At 38.1% G+C, this 23,996-nt stretch overlaps 1 protein-coding gene across 1 annotated transcript in view; it reads left to right on the top strand.

Moving 5' to 3' along the window:
- The window catches only part of LOC139722647 (solute carrier organic anion transporter family member 4A1-like), a 246,016-nt gene that overhangs the window by 94,992 nt on the left and 127,028 nt on the right, over positions 1 to 23,996 (top strand). Inside the window, exon 5 of the mRNA XM_071633940.1 lies at positions 12,611 to 12,710. Coding sequence (XP_071490041.1) covers positions 12,611 to 12,710 — 100 coding nt within the window. The remainder of the gene's footprint in view (positions 1 to 12,610; positions 12,711 to 23,996) is intronic.

The raw sequence follows: 23,996 nt of genomic DNA, 5'->3' as shown, positions 1-23,996 counted from the left end.
CAGAATTTTATCAATTTCATAAAAAAGAGAAAAAAATTGCTACAAAACAGTGCAAAGATGATCAAAATCGGATAAGAACTAAAGAAGTTATGATATTTTGAAATTTCACAATTTTTCGGAAAACACTTCTTGACCAGTCTTTATGAATATTCAAATGAGCAAGTTGATGTCATGCCCTCACAATTTCTTATTCATTTTATATACAGAAATGACAAAAATATCATGTTTCAGCTGTATGAATTTAAAACTTGCCTTATAACCACCCAAAATAAGTAAGAACAAATTTTAATTCTGATATATTATAGTATTGGAAAGTGCTCTTACCCGTATTAGCTAAAAACAACTATTTTTTTTTCTGAATTTCATATATAATATACATGAAAAATTGTGAGGGAATGACATCATCAACTCGCTCATTTGAATATTCATAAGGGAAAAAAGGGAAATTTCAAAATGTCATATCTTCCTCATTTCTTATCCGATTTTTGTCATTTTTGCTTTATTCTGCACAGAAATGTTTTTCTTTCTTATGAAATTTATTTATTTCTAGGGTGGAATTCCTCTTTAAGTGGCGATCAACGTGTTAACTAATCTATTATTTGGAAGTACAAGCTTTTTACAGATAATGAACTGTAATTGCAAATCGCACGTCCATAGACTACCGGTACTCGACAGGGCATGTACATTACACATAGAGATCAGCATAATGTTACAAAGCACTGAAAAAACAACGATCCGAGTGTAAAGAAGTGAGAGGGAACACTCGACGGCTGCACGGGGAAAACGCGTCACAGCAACTGCAGCTTGCGGGACTTGCGATCCCGTACAGACCGATTATGACGTGAGACACTCCACGAGAAGGTATGTAGTAAATTTTGCAAGTTTTTAGTCCGGATGGGTCTGATATATCAAATAAATATCACAAGTTTATCAATGTTTCCTTCAATCTAACAATAGATAGGGACCTTGAAACTTGCGACATAAAGCTTTGACCAACGTCAGTTGTTCAAATGTATGTGCGTGATATAAATACTCTATCGACTGGGAACGTGCACACTTTCTATCATTGATCCCTTGGAGCTGGCCCACGGCCGTCGGCCGGTTGGCCGTGCGTTGCTCGACACTCTCGCTAACATGTTAGTCGTACGTGATTTGCTGAACAGCAACGTGTTTATCACTCTAGGTAGCTGGCCGATAACTATTAGATATTCAATAGCTAAAAGCCAATCACAGACACAGAATCAGACCGAGTGACTCATTATGAAAAAAAAAATCGTAAGGCTGTTGAATATTCATTAGCACAGTAGCCAATAACAGAGGCCGTCTCATGAAAACTGCCCCGTGTACAAAATGAATGGCAAAAAAAGTGTGTCAGAAAGAGTGTGTCAGATGAAGTGGGTCAGGAAATGGCGTAACCCGATAGGAACCGAGCGGGGGAAAGGTAAATCAAAAGAGGATGAGGGAACTTTTAAATTCATTAGAATTAGCGTAATAGATCTGATGCACACTTAAATGAAAAAAAAATTGAAATGTGTCAATCTAAATGTGTGGTAAGTCTGTAGGAAAAGGGCCGAACGGGGGAGGATGTGGAGAGAGAGAGATTTTGCATTTTTCAGAATTGAAATTTAGCAATCCAGTGCACACTTTGAATAAAATATTTGGACAGTTTTCTAATCAAAAAAGCAAGAAAATTTTCCTCATTTCGAGAATTATGTGGGGACAAAATGACATGTTTGCCCCCCCCCCCCTCCTCCAGAATCGACGTCCCTGCATACGACGGTGGCTTTTGCATTCTTAGAATACAAATACAACTGAAAATATCTCGTAAACACATTTTGAGGGAATTCGGAAAGGTGTCAATTCCCAAAGTGTAAGTTCTTAAAGTGAGACCAAGCGGGGAAAGGGTTAAAATGAAAGAAGATATCCCTTCCCATTCGACGGAACTTTTGTTTCTTTATTAACTGGAGTGATAAACCTGGTGCACACTTTAGATGAAAATTTGGAAATCTGTCAGTCTAAAAGTGTACTAAGTCTAGTAACAGGAAGAGGACCAAACGGGGGAGGGTGTGGGAGGGGGTATCCCCCTCCCACGCGAGAGAGATGTTGCATTTTCAGAATTGAAATTCAGCAATCTGGTGCACACTTTGGATTAAATATTTGAACAGTTTTCTATCAAAAAAGAGAGAAAATTTTCCTCATTTCGAGAATAATTTTGGAACAAAATGATATGATATTTGCCCCTCCCGCCCCCGTCCTCCAGGATCGACATCCCTGCATACTTTTTTTTTAAATTATTATTAATGGTATTTTGATTCAACAAATCATTGATCGCAGCCAGAGGCCGATTTACAAATGATTTTACAAAAATGAGAAATACACATATACAGAATTACATGAATATAAAAAAGTAAAGTTACATAATCAAGATAACACAAGGCTCATACAAAACAAGAAGAATTCAATATTTCATCAAAAGAATATTAATACTTGATATCAATACGGTTTGTATAAAATAAATTAGGGAATTTCAATAGGTGGCACCCTCAAGCTTGGCTGCACTAAATTGTTTGCTCTGAGTTTTTGTGAGAATTTTTCATCATTTTATGTTCTGGACGTCTGATTTGGCAATAAAATACTCTTAATGATGATATGCCTAATCTTGACCTCATTCATGATGACCATGACGCTTCATTCCATCCGAAACTAACAACATCTTGTTATATTCTACCGCAACACGTAGCACAGCTTAAGTCTTTCAGAGTGGAGTATACTTTCTCAGTTTTGCATTATAATATAAGGAGTTTGATTAAAAATATTGACCAGTTACAATTATTTCTTGACACTTTGAATGTAAAACTTTCAGTTTTGGGATTATGTGAAACTTGGATGACTGAAAATTTCACTTCCCTTGTACAATTAGATGGTTACACACTGGTAACAAATAACAGAGTTTGTAAACGAGGTGGAGGTGTGGCATTTTATGTGAAGAATAATTTGAAATTTGAAATGATAACCCATTTAAATTATATGTCTGATTCAATTGAAAGTATTTTCATTGACATAAGTATGCCAGGTGGTAAAAAAGTATCGATAGGAGAAATTTACAAGCCCCAAATTGTAATCATTCTGACTTCATCTCAACCTTAGAAATTATTTTAGATTCGCCCTATTTCCGCAACAAACACGTGTACATAATGGGACATTTTAACTTAGACTTACTTGATTATGGTAAGCCACAAACACGTGATTTTCTTGATACTATGGTATCATTATCTTTCACTCCTTGTATCACCAAGCCTACAAGATTATTTGGAGCCTCCGCAACACTGATTGATAACATATTTTTAAACATCCATGATTATGATGATCAATGTATCGCTGTTACGGACATATCAGATCATTTTCCCGTTATAGTTTCTTCCATTTCTACTATACCTGAATCGCATAAACAAAAGGTGTGTAAAAATTTATCGCAATCACGAGTGTTCTCCGATCATAATATCCAGCTGTTCAAACAAAGTTTATCCGAAATTGATTGGAATGAGGTTTTAAACTCCACTGATCCGAATGACGCGTACGACAGATTTATGAATATTTTGGTACCTTTATATCACTTGCATTTCCCTTTGAGAAATCAAAGAGGAAACTACAAAACAGTTCCGCGCTCACCCTGGATAACAAAAGCTTTACTTAGATCCATAAACAGAAAAAATACTTTATTTTACAGATATAAATCATGTAATACAGCTTTGAATAAATCAAAGTACATTAAATATCGGAATACTCTTACGTCCCTGTTACGTAAAGCAAAAAAAAAAAGATTATTTTTGTTCTTTGTTTGAACAGCACAAGTCAGATGCAAAATCTACCTGGCATGTAATAAATAGTGTTATTCATAAACGTGTAAAGAAGGGTAGTATTGATAATATCCTTTGTGAAGGGAAGAATTTAACAGATGATGTGGAAATTGCGGAAGCATTCAACTCTTTTTTTTTATATTGGTCCGAATCTGGCCCGCAATATTTCATCTGTACACAGACCCTTTCATTCTTACCTTTTAAATTCCAATCTACAGTCCTTATTTTTTCTCCCAGTACTTGAAACAGAGGTCGTAGATATTGTCAATTCTTTTAGCCCCAAGAAGAGTACAGGTCATGATGGGATTTCTAATCACCTCATGAAATGTATTGTAAACGAAATACTATCACCCTTAGTTCACATTTTGAATTTATCTTTATTGATTGGTATTGTGCCCATTAAAATGAAAATTGCTAAAGTTATTCCAATCTATAAGAAAGGCAGAGAGGATGAGTTAGGAAATTATCGACCAATATCGCTTCTGTCGTCCTTTTCTAAATTACTTGAGAAGGTGATTTATAATCGTTTAATCAAATTTGTAAACGATTGTGATATTTTAGCTGATAATCAATTCGGGTTCCGGAAAAAAACATACAACCACCCATGCTATATTACTAGTGGTTGAGAAAGTTGTAAGAGCTTTAGACACAAAGTCGCATACAGTCGGTCTGTTTCTGGACTACTCCAGGGCCTTTGACACAATAAATCACGAAATTATTTTGTATAAACTAAATCATTACGGCATTCGTGGAAAGGCCTTGGAGTGGTTCAGAAGTTATCTTACCGGTCGATCTCAATTTGTTTCCGTAAATAATCATGAATCTGATATAAACTCGATTTGTTGTGGTGTTCCACAGGGCTCCCTCTTAGGTCCTCTTTTATTCATTTTATACATCAATGACTTCCGCAACTCATCCTCTCTGCTGTCTTTTCTTCTGTTCGCAGATGATACAAGTCTCTTTTATTCTCACTCAGATCCTTATGTTTTGCTCGATTCTCTGAATAATGAACTTGAGTTAGTGTTTGAGTGGATTCAGGCAAATAAATTGTCGCTTAACATAAATAAGACCAATTATATGGTTTTCAGGAACACAATAAAATCTCTTCCAGGTTTAGTTTTAATGAGCGATTTACAGTTAAAGGACAAGTTCACCTTCATAAACATAAGGATTGAGAGAATTCAACAATATTAGTAGAACACATCAATGAAAGTTTTAGGAAAATTGGGCAATCGATGCAAAAGTTATGAATTTTTAAAATTTGTGTGTTGGAACCGCTGGATGAGGAGACTACTACAGCTTGTGAGTCATATGCGTTCAACAATATAAAGAAAATGTAAAGAAAATTCAACATATTTTCACTTTTTTCGCATAATAATAGAGCACTTGAATTGCCTCTTTCTAAAGGCAGGGGGAATAATATTACCCATAACATTTGTCGGTAACGAGTCGGGGGAATGTGTACTTTTTTCAAAAGATGAAATTTTGTGAAATTCTCTTTATATTTTCCTTATATTGTTGTACGCATGTGACATCTAAGTTATTCACACACTGCAGTAGTCTTCTCATCCAGCGGTTACTGCACAAAAACTTCAAAAATTCATAACTTTTGAACGGATTGTCCGATTTTCCTCAAACTTTCAATGATGTGTTCTACTAATATTGCTACATTCTCTCAATCCTTATGTTTATGAAGGTGAACTTGTCCTTTAAATCAAATAGATTCAACAAAATTTTTAGGTATTTATATTGACAGTAACCTTTCACGGAAGGTACATGTTGATTATTTATGTAAATTGTTGTGCAAGAATGTTGGAATCATTCACAAACTGAAATATCTCTTCCCAAAGCCAATATTGCATTCTCTTTATACAACTTTATTATTACCTTACTTGAATTACGGAATATTAGCCTGGGGGAACTGCTCAAAGACTAAAATTCATTCGTTATTTTTGGTTCAGAAAAAGGCCTTGCGGATTATAAATCGAGCACAATTTTTTGATCATACTGATGAATTGTTTGTTTCAAGTAAATTGTTAAAAATTTCTGATTTGTTTTTATATCATGTTGGAATTTTCATGTTTAAGTTGAATACTGGTGACCTTCCTAGTATATTTTCCTCAATGTTTGTGAAAAACAGTGATATTCATACTTACCCTACAAGACACAGTGAATCCTATCATTTTTCCCCTGTTCGTACAGTTTTAGCCCTTAAGACAATTACATCTACCGGCCCTTCTTTCTGGAATGAGTTAGATTCGGTTCGGTTGCACTCAAGTTCTTTAAGCTCCTTTAAGAAAAATCTCAAAGCCAATTTTCTAAAATCCTATGTGTAATTATTTTGCCGTAATCGCTTAAAAATTTTTTTGCATATACTTAAATGATGCCTCGCTCGGATGACCTCACCAGTTTGATTAACTTGCTACTTTTCTAAGCATTTATACCATAAGTTAATCATAAACATTATATACTATACTTTGTACATCCCGTAAACATTGTAATATTCTCGATATTTTGAATTTTCCATGTTACGTCACTTCTGACTTTGATATACTGTACTAAAACCCTATGTTATATTTTTGGAACCCACATCCTACAAGCTTTGCTTTTTAGTGGGTTCCTCATATTACACGTTAATTATATGTCCTTATACATTTGTGCATTATTGAATATGGAACGTGAATAAAAAAAAAAAGACTGCATGTTACGATTTGTAAGTATGTTGTGCCTTTACGAAGTATGACGTTGTGTAATGATGACCCAGAATGGCGAAATTTCTTGCTGATTTTCGTTGCTCTTCACACGTAGCAGCCATAGTCATCACTTGGCTTGCCCTAGCCGCAGTCACCTCGTGGCTAACTGCAATGTGTCGCCTTACGTACACCCGCAATGAACTACTTGACGTTGGTGATGAATGGGTCAAACACAAAAGCCTCCATGTGATTAAGCCTTTCACTGCCAGTGAATGGAGTGTATTGAAGGAAATTGGAGTCGCTCGCCAAACAAAGCGTGGTTACAGAGGAGGAACGCTCAGGCGCAGATTTTCTATACCAGCAATCACCTCGTATAGGACTGATCAACAAAAGCACAATAGCCGGCCAAGAAGCTCTCTTGTCTATCTCACTGGAAATAGACTGCCTAATGGAACCCCAACACGACCTGAAAAGCGAACCTGTCTACGTATCGCGCACTGGAATGCCAGATCGATGAACAGTAAGACTACAGCGATTTGTGATTTCATAGTGAGCGAGGACATCGACGCACTGGTCATCACTGAGACTTGGCTGAAGGGCAGTAGTCAAGATAATCACACTATCGCAGATATTCACAGTACACTGCCTGGGTACAGTATTACACACCAACCTCGAACCTTTGGACAGGGTGGTGGAATCTGCGTCATCTACCGTTCGACACTTCGAACTATTCAAAACGACTCGACGGTCTATCATTATTTCGAGCTCGTTGACATGACATTATCGTCACCTGCCATGTCATTTCGAATCTACGCTGCCTATCGGCCGCCGCCGTCTTCAAAAACAAATTCAGCTACAGTCAGTTTTCACAGGAATTCTCCTCTTTGCTTGAATCCATCGCAGTCGATGACAAACTACTTGTTCTTACCGGAGACTTCAACGTCCATGTAGATATGCTGAATGACAGCAACGCACAGAATTTCTTGAACATACTCTCTACAGCTGGTTTCCATCAACATGTCAACGAACCTACACACACGGGTGGTCACACGCTAGATCTTCTGATCTCGCGGACCGTAGATGAATTTGTAGTTGGTGTGAGGAGAATGAGAGGTCTTCCTTCAGACCACGATGCTAACATTGCTTTGCTCAATGCCCGTCGTCCTCCACCTGCAAAGAAGCGAGTCGTCTATATAAAGACAAGTAACATTGACTTAAACAGATTCCGACAGGATATCTTGGAGTCAAATCTAGTGCGCACGTCCGATGGTGGTGACACTTCTATGTCGGGACCTGAGGCTGTTAAGTGCTACAACTCGACAATGTCACACTTTCTAGACACACACGCTCCTCTAAAAACAGCTGATATCTTACTGCGCCAACACGCCCCTTGGTACACGGACAGTGTGAAGGAATCTAAGAGATTGCGAAGGCGTGCTGAGCGTCGTATGATGAAGTCTGATCTTGAGATTCACCGACAAATTTACAAAGCATGCTGCAGAGAGTATCAACAGGCACTCAACCCGGCAAAGACAGCTTACATAACAGCAGAGATCGCAAAAAGTGATAACAAACAACTTTTCAAGCTTGTCCAAGAGCTTTCCACACCAAGGGGCAATGCGTTGCTTCCTGATCACGATTCTGACGAACAGCTGGCTGCAAATTCTGGACACTTCCAAGGGGAGACAACAAAAATCATTGCTGGTCTCAACCATTATGATCCACTTGCAAACCTGCAAGACGAGAGAGATACATGTGCCAGCGAGTTCTCGTTCTTTGAGCCAGTGTCCCAAAATGACGTTCGCAGTGTTATACTAGGACGTGCAACTAAGACGAGTAGCATCGATCCAATTCCAACGTGGCTTCTTAAGTCTTGTCTAGATGAGCTTCTTCCTTCGATCACTAATATTGTCAATCTGGCGTTGTCTTCTGGCACATTTCCGGAATCATTCAAGGTAGCCCATGTGGTTCCTGTACTGAAGAAACCTGGATCAAAATGTACTTTCAAACTACTGACCGATTGCCAACATTACTTTTCTTGGTAAGATTCTCGAGAAGATAATGTCGGAACAGCTCTGGGCTTACCTCGAGAAGCACCGTCTATTTCCTGAGATGCTGTCAGCTTATCGCAAGTTTCATTCTACCGAGACCGCACTAGTCAAAGTCTACAATGACCTCCTCCTGGCCTTGGACAAAGGGGATGAAGCTGTCGTTGTACTCCTAGATTTCTTGTCGGCGTTCGACACGATCGATCACAAGGTTGCCCTCAAGAGACTTCAACGGACATACGGCATCAATGAGCTGGCATTGCAGATGTTGAAGACGTATCTCGTGGGATGGACGCAAATTGTGAAAGTGAATGGTTCCTACTCTTCCCCGTTCTCTGTTCAAACCGGTGTCCCCCAGGGCTCGGTCATGGGACCGTTGGAATTTATCCTGTACACTGGTCCTCTTGCTGAGGTCATCAGATCCCATGAAGGGATCAACCACGTCGTGTATGCGGACGACACGCAGCTGTACGTAGTCCCTCAGCATAGTAAGCATAAGGAAAGTCTGGAGAGATTGTCTGAGTGTGTTACCGAGGTCAAATTGTGGTCAAGTCGGAACCAACTCAAACTCAACGAGACTAACACTGAAATCCTGCACGTCACATCTCAGTTTCGCTATAATCAATGCCCTTTCCCATGAAATGACTGTATTGGAGATGCTATCTCCCTATCAGCATCAGATCGAGATCTCGGGGTTGTCGTAGACCACAAGCTCAATCTACAGAGGCATATAAACAACACATGCCGCTCAGCCGCGTTCGGCATATGCAAAATTGGGAAACTTAGACGCTTCTTGGATCAAGCCAACACGGAACGTCTTGTCCATGCCTTAGTCACCACGCACCTCGACTATTGTAATTCTCTGTATGTCAACATTCCCTATGCCCATATTGCCCCCTGAAAAGAATCCAGAACACAGCAGCTCGTCTCGTCTCTCGCACCAAGAAATCCGACCACATCACTCCCATCCTTGGCTCCCTTCACTGGCTCCCCATGGTTCACAGAATACAATTAAAAATACTCACCCTTACCTACAAAGCCAAGCACGGTTTAGCCCCTGGATACATCTCTCAACTATTAGTTCCCAAGAATTCATCCCGTGTCCTGCGATCATCTCGTTCAATCCATCTCCAACTTAGCCCTGGACCCATTCCACGTACTCGCTATGGCAGTCGTGCTTTCGCCGTCGTTGCGCCCCAACTATGGAGCAAGCTCCCCCTGCACATCAGATCTTCACCCTCGCCAGATACGTTTAAGACCCTCCTGAAGACACATTTAATGAAGTCAATATAAGTTGAAGATACTATGATGTCATGTTTTTTCTACATGCGTACACACTAAGAAATATGGTTCACTCTTGCACCTTTTAAGGGTGCAAAGTGATGTCACCCTGGTGGCTCCCTATGGGTGTTATATTGCACCCTCAAAAAATGGGTGCAAAAGTTGCACCATGGTGCAATGGTAAAATTTTGCACCCTAGCGGTGCACCTTTGCACCTCCAGAGAGGGTGCAAATTTGCACCCTTTATTGAGGGTGTGAAGTTGTTCCCTTGGGTGCGTATTTCCACTCACACTAAGTGGTGCTTAGTTGCACCTTTTCTTGAGGGTGCATCTTTCCACCCACGCTAAGTTGTGCTAAGTTTGCACCTTTCTTGAGGGTGCGATATTTCTTAGTTTTTCGGCGCAACTTTGCACCCTGTCTTGCCTCTACTTTTGGTGCAACTTTACACCCTTTCGTGAGGGTGCAAAGAGTTCCAAGATTGTACCCTCTCTTGAGGGTGCAATTTTGTGCTTTATATATAGGTATGATGTTGCACCTATATGGTGCTTATTTGATCAATGACTGCTGCAAAATTGCTTCTTTAAATGAGCCAGTCAGTGTCACTGTCTACTCCTTTAGAGGCGCAATATTGCCCAGTAACTTCAAGTGCACCTTGAGATTACTGGGCAATATTGCGTCTCTAAAGGAACAGGAAGTGACACTGATTGACTCCTTTAAAGACGCAATTTTGCAGCAGTCATGGATCAAATAAGCACCACATATTTGCAATATTATACCTATAAGGTATATATACTTAGCATCACATTACCGGGTACAATTTAGTTACTTAACTACTTTAAACCTTAAACAGTGCGAACTGATGCGAGCCTATTTGCTCAGAAACTTTTGTTGTTGTTGCACTCTGAAAAGTAAATAGGATTGGTGTAATTTGGATCCTGTGAATCATGAAATGTGTGTGTGTGTGTATGGAATTTGTGAGTTTTGAAATGTTAATGTAGAAGTTAACTTAGTTGTGTTTGAATGATATACTGAAACCAAATATTTACCCAATTACCTTTCCAATAAGGTGAGCACTATCATTATCTATCAAACAAACCCTCTAGGCAAGAGTACACTTCTGCATGAAGGAAGAGGTAAAAATATGATATGCATTTGTCTGGATACGTTTTATTCAAAATGTACTTGAATGCGTACTTATTCACATAATCTATAAGTATAAAATATGCTTCTTACTAGTACACAAAGCCTCAAAAACAAGAGCACGCTACTTACATTTCTAAAGTATGCACCATATTTAAAAAAAAAAGATGTAAGAGGACTTAACAAGTTGTTTGTATGCATTTAAACGAATAGGCCTACATATATCCATGCGTACAATATTCATCTAACAGTGACGTCATCATGAATAATCAAAAAGATATGTTTACAGCATAGACATGAATTTATCTAAAATCTAAAACATGTCTTATAATTAGAAGTTTGTTTTATGATGACGATGCCAATTGTCTTAAAGTCCTTATCACGACATGTCTTGGGGTTCACACCTATTTAAACCATGAGATTCTTGGCACGTAGATTACGACTACAATTTAATTAATATTGAAAATATTTAGACATTTTCTATAAAAAAGCAAGGAAATTTCCACATCTTGGGAATTACGAGGAGGAGCAAAATGTTTGCCCCCAATACTTTTATGGGGAACCATATACCCCCCCCCCCATCAACGCCACTGCATATGACATTTCCATTGGGGCGGGGCTAATGCCCCTTTACACCCCCCCCCCCGTAAGATCAACGCCCCTGATTATCCCTGTGTATGCCCACTGATGTATCCTGACTGAGTCATCAGAGTCATCGTCATTTGCTCAATGATTGAAAAATGGAGGGGGGTTCAATTATGGCAGAATGATTTCTTGTTTGTTTTCGTACGTAATTTGCAGATGGTCCATAGTTGCGCGCGTCATAGCATGTAAACATGTTAGCCTATGACGTTGTCAAAGTCTGGTCCTTGCCTTATGTCGATATTGATAGGCCTATTTTCGAGCAAGCGAAGCGAGCGAGTGCTTGAGAAAATTATGTATACATATCCTGAAAGATAGAATACTTTTAAGCTCTGTTAGCTCTCTGAAGGCGGACGTAAGAACGTCATTAAATATGCCGAAATTGATACAATCACATTTCTGCTTCTTCCATTTTTTCTTCAGATTTCGGGGGGGGGGGTGATTGTACAGGCCACCCCCCTCCTCGATTTCTGGGGGATACATCCCCCCCCCCCCGCGGGACTTACGCCCATGATGTGCACAGAGAAAAGAGTGTTCAACCTCTTTAATAAGCCTACCAGGTTACGAGGAACTACTTTGCAGCGCAATCATATTACATCGTATTTCGATCTCATTCAAATATTTGGTTGGTTTGTCTGGTGCCATAAAGACGGAAGTTATCAGACTCAAGTCAAGATATCAACAGTCTTTTGTGACCCAATATAGATGCCATTTCAGTAATGAAATGCGTGTAAAAGTTATATGCTATGCTTTACAGAGCTGTTTCAGTATTTTAAAATGTTATGCCAAAACTAATTAGAAATCAATCTAAATAGCTTTTGATTTGGCAGAACATGTGTCATGTGTTAATTACGATTTTCATTGATGCACATGTACCGTATGTATACGCTTCTTTATTCAACCTCCGCCTGTCTACCTACATCTTTCCACCTGTCTTCTTTTCCAAAAGGATGCATGAACGCCCTAATGGTCGTTGGTCCTGCCTTGGGTTTCGTCATTGGTAGCGTCTCGCTCTCTATGTATACAGACTTTCACAGAAGTACAGAGAGGTAAGTGTTCATACTGTTCTGTTTCGTTGAGTTTGAGCAATATCTCCCAGTCTTTGATAGAGTAGAGCGTGATACACAATCATTCTACACACTGACTTTACGCAGGGCTAGACATTAGCGGTGGCCCGGTTGCCCAGGGTCACTAAAATTGATACCGGGCCACCAAATTTTAAAAAGGCGTTTTTCACAATCCGACAGCTAAGATTTAAAAAAAAAATTATTTTTGTATTTCCATATTATTACGAGCCACATCAATTCCTTTTCGCGCGATCAAAATTTCATATTCGAAGATTTTAGTGGTCCCAACGGGCAACCCTGCTTTTTGTTTGTTTGTTTGTTTTTTGTTTGTTTATTTTCCATCTGAGAAGATGGCTGGATAGCTCATATTCAGCTATATTAAGCTGGTCTTCAATGGGGTCCAGTTGGATGTGAGGTGGGACCACTTCACCGAGTTAACACCCTGTTCTTTGCGATGAATGAAGTGGGACCACTTCACCGAGTTAACACCCTGCTCTTTGCGATGAATGAAGTGGGATCTTTTACGTGCATGAGTTGTTCCTCTCTCATACACGTCACCTCCATTTTATGTCCTATCCGAGGGACAGAGTGTTTTGCCTCTTGCTAGACGGGCCGCGTGATCGTGAGGCAGACGCGCTACCGACTGAGCCAACTCACCGCTCTTGCTAAATGTTAACTGTTCCTACATCTGGGTTGCGTTGGAATGTCTTGCATTGATTACTTGATTTACTTTACTTCAAAAATGGAGATTCATACATTAGATATTGCAACAAAAGTACATAATTTGCATTTCAAGTACACTCAAAGAAAACAGACAAACTGGAACTGAAACTCGGACATATTTACATACAATATAATATACATCATCAGAACGTAACAAATTGAACCAACATTTAATGCCCTGTCACACCTTTCCGGGTAAGCTATGCGAGCTTGTTGCGTTAAAGTATTTTCCAGCAGGCAGGATAATTTTCTGCGGGCGGACAAGGAGTTGGGCGAGTTTCGCGTGCGTCTTACCTGCTGGAAGCGTGCTACTTACGTTCTAGTAACGGACTACATACGTGCACTGCGATGTACTTGCGTTACAACTGCGTATGTTACCTGGGTGGGAGTTGCCTGCGAGATGCTCTCGCTACGGACCTCCTACAGGTGTTCTGCGTGGACCTCTCTGGGCAATCCCCGCGACTCACCCGGAACAGGTTTTGAGCATGCTCAAGGGCCTGTCACACTTTCCCGGGCAAGCTTTGCTTGGGGTTCGCGGGGGACAACTTTTGCTACCTGGAGGTCCCCGCGGATGACCCGCACCTGACAGTACCTAGCACGTAGTCGCCTGTAGTTGCCCGGAGATGCGCACGTGAGTCCGATTTACCCGAAGCCAAGTTTTGAGAATGCTACAGACGTAGTGCACAATGAAACCACGTGGAAGACAGAGAGTACGTACAATTTTCTCTGCTGGCTTGAACTGACAAGATTAACAGCCATCTTCCTCAGACGGTGTCAGTTGACACACATCATTTTGTATGCCAATGTGCCCACAGTGTTTTTGAACTCTCATGTTATGCCCTACGGAAAAATTACAAATCGAAATAAAACCATTAAACGAGAACTTACCGTTCGAAGCATGAGATTTATTTTAAAGATTAAATTGAGGGGAGGTATAATATGCCCCCTCCCTCCCTGAGATTACTCAAACTTCAGTAAGTTCTCCTAGTTTAATTTTTCAGTTTATTTGTGACTGAGGGCACATTTTTGCTTTGACTAGTGTTGGCGCATGCGCGAGCAGGATCTCATATCATACCTCCCATTAAATTACTCATTAGGATAAATCTCAACCTTCGAACGGCAAGTTCTCGTTTAATCTTTCTATTAACATTATTTTCTGATGTGTAAAAGAAAAATGAATAAATCACTTGGAGATGTATCCATGCACCATATCAGACAAAAAAAAATCAAAACGACCACATTTATGGACTGATATAATCTGCCCCCCAGAAGCTACATATACAACTTTTGTAATCGCTTCGTCATTTTGTAAGATCAATGGAATTCCGCGTGAAAGAAATTCTAAAACAATCATGCTGTGTGCTTGGACAGAATAGAATTTCCTATCTCTTCGAATCATAGTTACCGCACAAAATGTGTGTGTAGTCCAGCGGATATAGAAAAAATCATGCACTTTATGGTAAAAGCACCATACTTGGTACACATGTATATGATGCCAATATAAGTCATTTCTGATATGGAAGCCACTCTGATTCTCCCTTTGGCGGCCGTGGCGGCCATTTTTCAAAATGGCCACCATGTGATATAGCAATGCTGTGTATTTTGGAAACTATAAGTCCGATTGTCGTGATTCTTGCACCAAAGTATAGGTTTAGAGAATCAAGGATTCCAATGAAATAATTTTTGAGGGGATAAAACCATGGCAACCTACTTATTGGTGGCCATTTTCAAAAAAAATATAGCCACCATGTTAGATAAAAACATATCCTTAAAACTTATGGACAAAGGGTCATGACTCTGGTACCAACTTATATGTTTTTGGGGTCAAGGATTCCCATAAATTCAACTGTAAGTGAATATGAATCGCTTCATCCTACGTTTTGGCGGCCATTTTAATGAATATGGCTGCCATACAACAGAAAATGAATATTGTATATCTTCGAACTCAAAAGATATATAATCACGGTTCAAGTGTAAAAGTATAGTTTTGGGGTGAAGGTTTTCAATTTAATGATGTTTTAGCAAAGTGAATAGGTTCATCACATCCTTTGTTTTGGCAGCCATTTGATAAATATGGCCTCCCTCCAGTTATATAGCATACGAATGTTATGAAAGCGGGATGCCCATTGTGGATTGATTCTGGTGTAAACGTTTGTTTTAGAGTTCAACAATTACTTGTTCACTCATTTTTAGTATTCTAATGTGGAACATCTGGGCATACTTAACTTTGGAAGCATTTTGAAGAATATGCTCAACTTCCTTTATAGGATTTCTGTGTGTACAGTATTGTGAAAAACATGATCTTCACAATTTCATGTCTGAAGTACATATTTCTCAAGATTATAGTTTCCAGAAATATAGACTCTCGCTTTCTGTGGTCCCTGGACCATGGAATTAAAATCATAGTTTCCAACCAATATAGTACATCTGTTTTCTTTGGAAATAATTGGAAATATGACACTAAGTGTAAGAAAACTTCTAAAACTTATTGGGTCACTTTCATACATCAAATGTAAACACACTACAATCATGTATGTCTGTAAAATCCATGATTGACCAGGCTGTTCTGATACTTACAACTACACTGAATCTTATACATCAAATGATAAAGTAAATGTAATAGGTATTATACGATACATCTTTATAGGTTTATATCTAATTGTAATTTGCAGCGTAGTGGGTAAAGAATCGGCCTCATGAAAACAAATCAGATCTTCTGCCAAAGTTTTGTATCCTATACCAACATTATTTCTTTTAGACAAAGCTGGACATGATAGGTTTTTTTGTGTCATCATCTTGACATATGAATATGATGTACTTGGTCCAATCTGTTTCTTTCCTGGGAGCTGGTTTCTCGGTTGAAATGAGCTTTGCTTTTGAAGCCATGTTATCCTACAAATAAACCCAATTATACCAATTACTTAAAAAAATAAAATTTTATGTAAATGTGCTTCACAGAGGTAAAGCAAAAAACTTATGTGTACATTTTTTCTAGAAATGTGACAAACATTTTCGTTAAATGGATTTGTTGTGAATTTTACCTTTTGATGTACGATAATTTGTAAAGAACAAGAACAAGGAAAAATCAAATAATCTGTTTTTGTGTGTAGTTCTACTCTGAATACATTACTTGTTATAGTTGATCTATGCATTAATTCTTATCAATGATTTTAGCCTCTTGAACTGAATTTCACCCTACCCTAACCCCCCCCCCAAAAAAAAAAAAATTTATACAAATATACATTTGATGCATTTGCCATTTTCATACATGGAATAAGGATTAAGGTTTCATAATTCAAAAGCAACTTCTACAGGTAAATGGACAGTGGGCATTTCAACGCAATTTTATAACGTAACAGCGCCCATCCAAAATATAAACTACAAGAAAAATTATGCTAATTTATGAATTTAAGGAAAACCTCAAAGAAATACAAAATTTGGGGTTCATAATTATTGGAAGATAAAATTGCAGAATAAAATATTCAGTCAATCTATCTTTCTACTTACCGGCACCAGTAGAAATACTGAAGACGTTCTCTAAAGCGCACCTGCATCTACATAATTATGCATTAACGTTCATCACCGCTCATCAATGGATGATCAGGAACAATAATTGTTTTGGAATGTCAGAGCTCATTCGATTCCTTTATATGATTTCTTATAATTTTGTGTAACAGTCTTGACAAGGTCATACTATGAAATAATGAACAAGAACTGAGAACTTTAGAAATAAATAGGTCTTATAAGACTGCAATAATCATGTTTTTGTGGCTAAAAACTATGACAGTACACTTATTGTATTCTCCTGTCTATGCATCCAAAATTGGGGGGGGGGAAAGTCGTCCATTCCATTCTCACCATTTACTCTACCTAACTGATATTCAACATAATTATCTTTATAGTATTCCAGGTATGCAACAATTGTACTTATGTAATGTTCAATACCTATACTTGAATAGTGAATGTGATAGAGGTATGGTCAATCAACAACAATCAATGAAACAATAAAGAACTAAACGCCGCAACAACAAAGGAGGTTCATTTACCAATAATAGGTGAACGATTCTTGTCAATGTAACAATACATATGGCAAGTGAGGGTGTATATATATATATATATATATATATAGTGGCCCCTCAGAAAACGGAAACGAATATTTTTTTCAAAACCAAAACGAAATTGTCCAATTTGGTTGAGTACTTTTCTTTCTAGACATGTTTTTGTTGATCATTAATTTCTTACTTTATTTTATCAAAGTTCAGCAACGGAGACTACCCAACAATTGAAGGTGAATTTTCGACAATAATCCTATTCAAGCATTCCACATTGTGATGTGCGGCCTCAATTCTTTGTTAGTCTCCCAAGGCAGTGGCTTTTGTTCGATGCTGAAATTTGTTGAATTGAGCTAAGAAATTTACGCCGTCTTTACAAAAACATCTGTAGAATAAAAAATACTCAACCAAATCAGATGATTTTGGTGTCATTCTTCTTCTAGATAAATTCTTAATAATTTTATGTTATTCATTTTGCATAAAGTAATGCAAATGTGCAAATTATTTGCGAAAACTCGCGTTTCCATTAATTCTAGGCCACACTGTATATAATGTGTGTGTGTGTGTGTGTGTGTGTGTGTGTGTGTGCATACTCTATGTAGTGCGGCAGTCATATCTATCAAAATGGACCTGAAAACGAGATGTGTTAGTTCTATTCATCAGCAAATGCTTGTTTAAAATCATTGACCAAATTAGTTTCAAAGACGTACAGTATAGTACATATTGCGGTGGCCATGTTTAAAAATAGCAGCCAAAACGTATAGGATGTGATGGTTGTATACACGTAAAGATGTATCCATTTAAATAATTGAACCTCAAAAACATATTTTTGTACCAGAATCATAAAGATGCATCCATTGGTTTTAAAGATATATGAATAGAATGTAGAGCGGCAGCCATGCTTTTTTTCAAAATGGCCACTAATAAGTAGGTTGCCATGGATTAATCATCTCAAAAATTATTTTATTGGAATCCTTGACCCTCAAAACCTATACTTTGGTACAAGAATCACGACAATCGGACTTGTAGTTTCCAAAACACACAGCATTGCTATATCACATGGCGGCCATTTTGAAAAATGGCCGCCACGGCCGCCACAGGCAGAGTCAGAGTGGCTTCCATATCAGATATGACTTGAATTGGCATCATGTACCTGTGTACCAAGTATGGTGCTTTTACCATAATGTGCATGATTCAGCCTATATGTGCTCTATATCCGCTGGACTAGTGGGGCTGTCATTAATAAAAAGGGGACACGATCGATCATGATTTTGAAATCCATCGTCATTTTTTCACTTTGTTCCCATTTAAGTAAAGTTGTGAGTCCCACAACTGGACTAATCCACATTATTTAGATTCAGATACCGTGAGATATGTTCCTGTGGATGACATCATCTTAGAATGTATCAACCGCTCATATGATGATGGGGACCAGCCGGAACAGTGGTCTACACTTAACATCATCCCAGTACCAAAGTCAGGGGATCTCTCCAAGACTGACAACTACCGTGGGATTTGTCTGAGCTCAGTAGTAGCCAAAACATATAACAGAATGATCTTGAACCGTATCAGACCCTACAATGATCCACTGCTTAGGGACTCTCAGAATGTCTTCCGACAGGAAGGATCGACTGTAGGACAGATCCTAGCACTTAGAAGAATACTTGAAGGATTGAGAGATAAGAGCCTCCCTGCAGTGATCACATTTATCGATTTGAAAAAGGCCTTTGACAGCATCCATTGGGGGAAGCTCCTAGAGATTCTAAACGCTTATGGCATTCCTGAGAAACTAGTTCATGCGATTAATGTCACTTACTCCAAGACGCATGCAAAGGTGTGCTCTCCTGATGGAGAGACAGAGTATTTTGAAACACTGGCTGGGGTACTTCAAGGAGACACATTTGCACCCTTTCTGTTTATCGTAGCCCTTGACAATGCTTTGAGGCTTGCCATCAATGGCAAGGAGGAGGAGCTTGGATTTACATTGGTGTCCCGTCAAAGCCGTCGTGTTTCGCCTGTAATGGTCACTGACCTTGATTTTGCTGACGATATTGCCTTCATATCAGATACGACTGAAAAGGCAAGGGATCTGCTATTTGCAGTGGAAAAGGAGTGCAAGAAAATTGGTCTACGGCTCAATGCAAAGAAGACAAAGGTGATGGCATTTAATATCGACGACACCACTGTCACAACCTTAGACGGCGCAGTACTCGATGTGAAAAACGACTTCAAGTATCTGGGCTCCTGGATTGCCTCGACATAACAAGACATCAGGATCAGACGTGGCCACGCATGGAATGCTTTGCACAGTATGAGGAAAGTGTGGAAATCCCAGCTTAGTGACGACATAAAACGGCGATTTTTTTTTTGTCACAACAGTTGAGTCTGTATAACTGTATGGAGCAGAGACGTGGACACTTACAGCCAGAAAAGAGAAAACATAGGACGGAGTGTACACACGCATGCTCAGGATAACCCTTAATATGTCGTGGAGTGACTACGTAAGAAATGATGACTTGTATGGTACATTACCAAAGGTGTCTGACGAAGTGCGTGAGAGAAGGATGAGATTAGCGGGACACTGTGCGCGACACCCTGAGCTATCTGCCAATTCCCTCGTACTCTGGGAGCCTAAACAGGGAATTGCAAAAAGAGGAAGAAGTAGGGCCACTTTAATCAGTGTACTGAAGAAAGACGCAGGCCTTGATGGCATTAATGAGCTAAGGACAGTCATTTAGATAGACAGGTTTGGAGGCGTAACTTTCTTTGTGGAACCCGAGTTGGCATCGGCTGAAGCTAATACATGCCCTCGAATTAGTAGTAGTAGTACCGTGAGATCACTGGTGCTTATGAAACACATGAAGTCTTCTCTATGTGCTTCTGGTACGGAAACGTATTTTATATGGACACTGGTGTTAGATGTTTAAAGGAGACCTCCAGATGATTTTTGAAGACTTTTGCATTGGAACATCTATAAATTTGTTTTACTGGGTAGTTTCTAGAATTAGTTGTGAAAAGTCATGACAAATCACAATGAACAAGGATACTGACGTAGCAGCTACACGTAGGGATGCATTATTGGGTACTCAGTGAAGCAGAACAAAAGAAAAAAATATGCATAAATTCTTCAGAGGGGAACTTGTTAAGCAAGTGGTAATTCAAGCCTCCTATTTCATCATCCGTGTTCAGTGTATTGTTAGGGAGTTTTCAGAGCATTAGTTTATCTGTCAAAGTAACATGATAAATTCCACAAATTGGTACAAGGCACTATCAATTTATGTACTTCTTGAAATAAAATTATATCAATAGTCTTGAATGCTCCTCTAAGGATACAATTGAAACACACAGAAAATGCGAACCATAACGTAACATAGTTTATATAAACACAAATCTATACAAACAGGCTAAGTTTCAGCTTTAAGACAAGCGACCGATACGTATAACTTATCTATTACACTTGATAACAATTTTACCTGTTGGACAAATTATGAGTTCGTCAACAAAACATTTCTCAAAATTATGAAGTAGGAAACGGTGACAACCTCGCATTGCAGTTCTCGTTACGCCCCAGAAGTATGCACCTATGGTGCGCAGACGTCACCATAATACGGACGTTTGCAATAAATATCTTGATTGATCTCATACTTTCTCGACGTTTTTCTTTTCTACTTTAACTGTGAAAACGTGAATCATCAAACGGGGCGTTTTTCTTCTGCAGTAAAGTTTCACACTGTCTTTTTGTCCTTGGATGCTTCAGATTTTTAGCATCAAATTCTTTGGCGTGCTTGTGCTGCTCAGCTTGGCTCTGGGAGCAATGTACCTTAATCTATTGAAGAAGTCCTTCCACTTGTTCAAATTTATCAAGTTTTTAATACCCTGGAGTGGAAATTTTTTTTTTGCCCTCAATTTGAGGGACTTTATTCAAATCAATTATTCAGAATCATGCATAAGTCAATACAAGCATAAGACAATTGTAGTCATAGTTCAATTTACATCAAATGAAAATTCTGTATATAACGGATTTTATCATCGATTTCTCGAATACTTCTTTTCTTAGAGATATCATTACAATATAACAGAAACTCATATTTGAATTCTTTTACAATAAAGGATACAGTAAATCGCTGATTTCTGTATTCTTCCATGAGATATACCTTATAAATTGCATATCCCATGAAATTGATTATTGCGTTGGTAAAGAAATAATCTTTCTCACAAATTTCATACCCAATTACTATGATTTTCTCATCTATGATAATGTTTTTTCTTGAACATTCAAAAATAAGGTCACTGATCCTTGCCCAGATGTTTCTTATTCTCGGACAATATAACAAATTGTGCATTAATGATTCATTTTTGTTTGTTTTGTTTGAAAAGATTTTATTTTCTGCATTTCATATTTTCTTTCAGAATACAAAAATAACAAAGGCAGGTTCAATTACACAAATACAATTCTGAAAATTATTGACATATTACATAGTAAGTCATATTTTGTATATAAAGACAAATGAAACGTTAAATAACATACAAAATGTTTATATGGCCAATAATGACTTGATTCACAGTACAATATATAATATATACATATAATGCAGAGGGCCGCCGTTATAAGCCGTGCTTGAACAGACGGACAGCCAGAGTTAAATTACCATTTTTTATTGTAGTACTTGAACACTAATACGGATGGGCCATGTTAAAATGCGTGTAAATCCAGTTTTATACAATTACTTGGTAAACAGGAGTGGTGCCTGTGAGTGCGTGTGCAGGTGATGAAGCGCGAAAGTGTTGATGGTCAGCACTTCTAAGAAAATGATTGAATATGTTATAATATGGGCGAAGGGTCAAGCAGCAAAGTAAAAGAAAGGGAAAAGGGGGTGGACCAAAATATTGCCTTGTTGTTGAGTATAAGAGGTACATGTTTAATGATTACTGTACCGTATGATATTGTGCCAAGAAATATTTCTTTGTATTTGCCTTAAAGGAATAGAGAGATGTGCACTGTTTTATGTGGAGAGGGAGTGAATTCCAAATATCAGGCCCGTTATGCCGAATTGATTTTTGAGCTAATAGGAGTTTAGGGTTATTCAAATGGAAATCATTACGATGGCGCGTGGGGTAAGCATGGACATCCCTGTTAAGGGAAAATGCGTTGTGGAAGAGTGGGAGTAGATTTTGCGTGTATTTGAACATAAATATTGCTGTTTGAAATTTGTGTATATCGTCAACTTTAAGAACTTTTAGTCTAAGGAATAATGGATCAGTATGTTCTAAATAATGTGAGTTAGTACATATTCTTATTGCCTTTTTCTGTAAAAGAAAAATAACATTTACTTTGGTTTTATTACAGTTTCCCCAGACAACATTACAATAATTAATATACGGTAAGATTAATGCATTGTATAACATAGTGAGTACTTTTTCCGTTACAAAATATTTTAATCTCCGAAATATTCCAATAACTTTAGATATTAATGTGGTTATATTATCAATGTGGTTATTCCAATTTAAATTGGAGTCAAGGGTTACCCCTAAGAACTTGGTTGATTTTTTTCCAATAATGGGCATACCATCAATAATAATGTTATTAGGCATTATCGGTTGCAAATATGAAGTATTGAAGTTTATGAAACACGTTTTATCTATATTTAGTGATAATTTATTGCATTTAAACCATGTAGAAATTTTTGCAAGCTCAGAATTAAGTATATCCACTAGTGTGTTTAAACAGTTGTGAGAGTAGAAGACACTGGTATCGTCCGCGAATAATACATAGGTGAGAAGGGTTGAGGAATTTATAATATCGTTAATATATATAAGAAAAAGTAGAGGTCCTAAAATGGATCCCTGTGGTACACCGCAAGTAATATATGACTTAAACGAGGTACTTGAATGAAATGCTACGTATTGCTGACGTTGGGATAAATAATCTCGGAACCAGGAAAGAACTATTCCTCTTATGCCATAATTATGTAGCTTTTTTAATAAAATTCCATGGTCTATTGTATCAAAGGCCTTGCTCAGGTCCATAAAAACTCCTATCACGTGCTGTTTGTTCGCAATAGAATCGATAATTTTGTCACAAGTTTGAATGATTGCAAAATCTGTAGAAAAACCTTTTCGAAAACCAAATTGGTTAGGATTTAAAATGTGGTTATCAACTAGAAACTTATACAAACGTTCATGTGCAATCTTTTCAAGGATTTTGGAAATGACGGGCAATAATGAAATTGGACGATAATTCTTTATTTGGGACGCATCATCTTTTTTGTGAATAGGGATTACTTTCGCAATCTTTAAAGAATTTGGGAAGATCCCAGTAGATAATGATAAGTTACAGATATGTACTATGGGGGTTACTAAAAAATATATTATTTGTTTTAGTAAGTGCATACTTAATCCATCGTGGCCACATGATCTACTCGACTTAAAAGATCGAACAATATTCAGTATTTCATTTTCATTCGTGGGAGTAAAAAATAAAGAATTATTATTA

The sequence above is a fragment of the Diadema antillarum genome, unplaced genomic scaffold (assembly GCF_040938485.1).
Source record: "Diadema antillarum isolate AM-2024a unplaced genomic scaffold, OU_Dant_1.0 scf00000168, whole genome shotgun sequence".
In the NCBI taxonomy this organism is placed as follows: domain Eukaryota; kingdom Metazoa; phylum Echinodermata; class Echinoidea; order Diadematoida; family Diadematidae; genus Diadema; species Diadema antillarum.
This window is presented reverse-complemented; position numbering and strand designations above follow the sequence as displayed.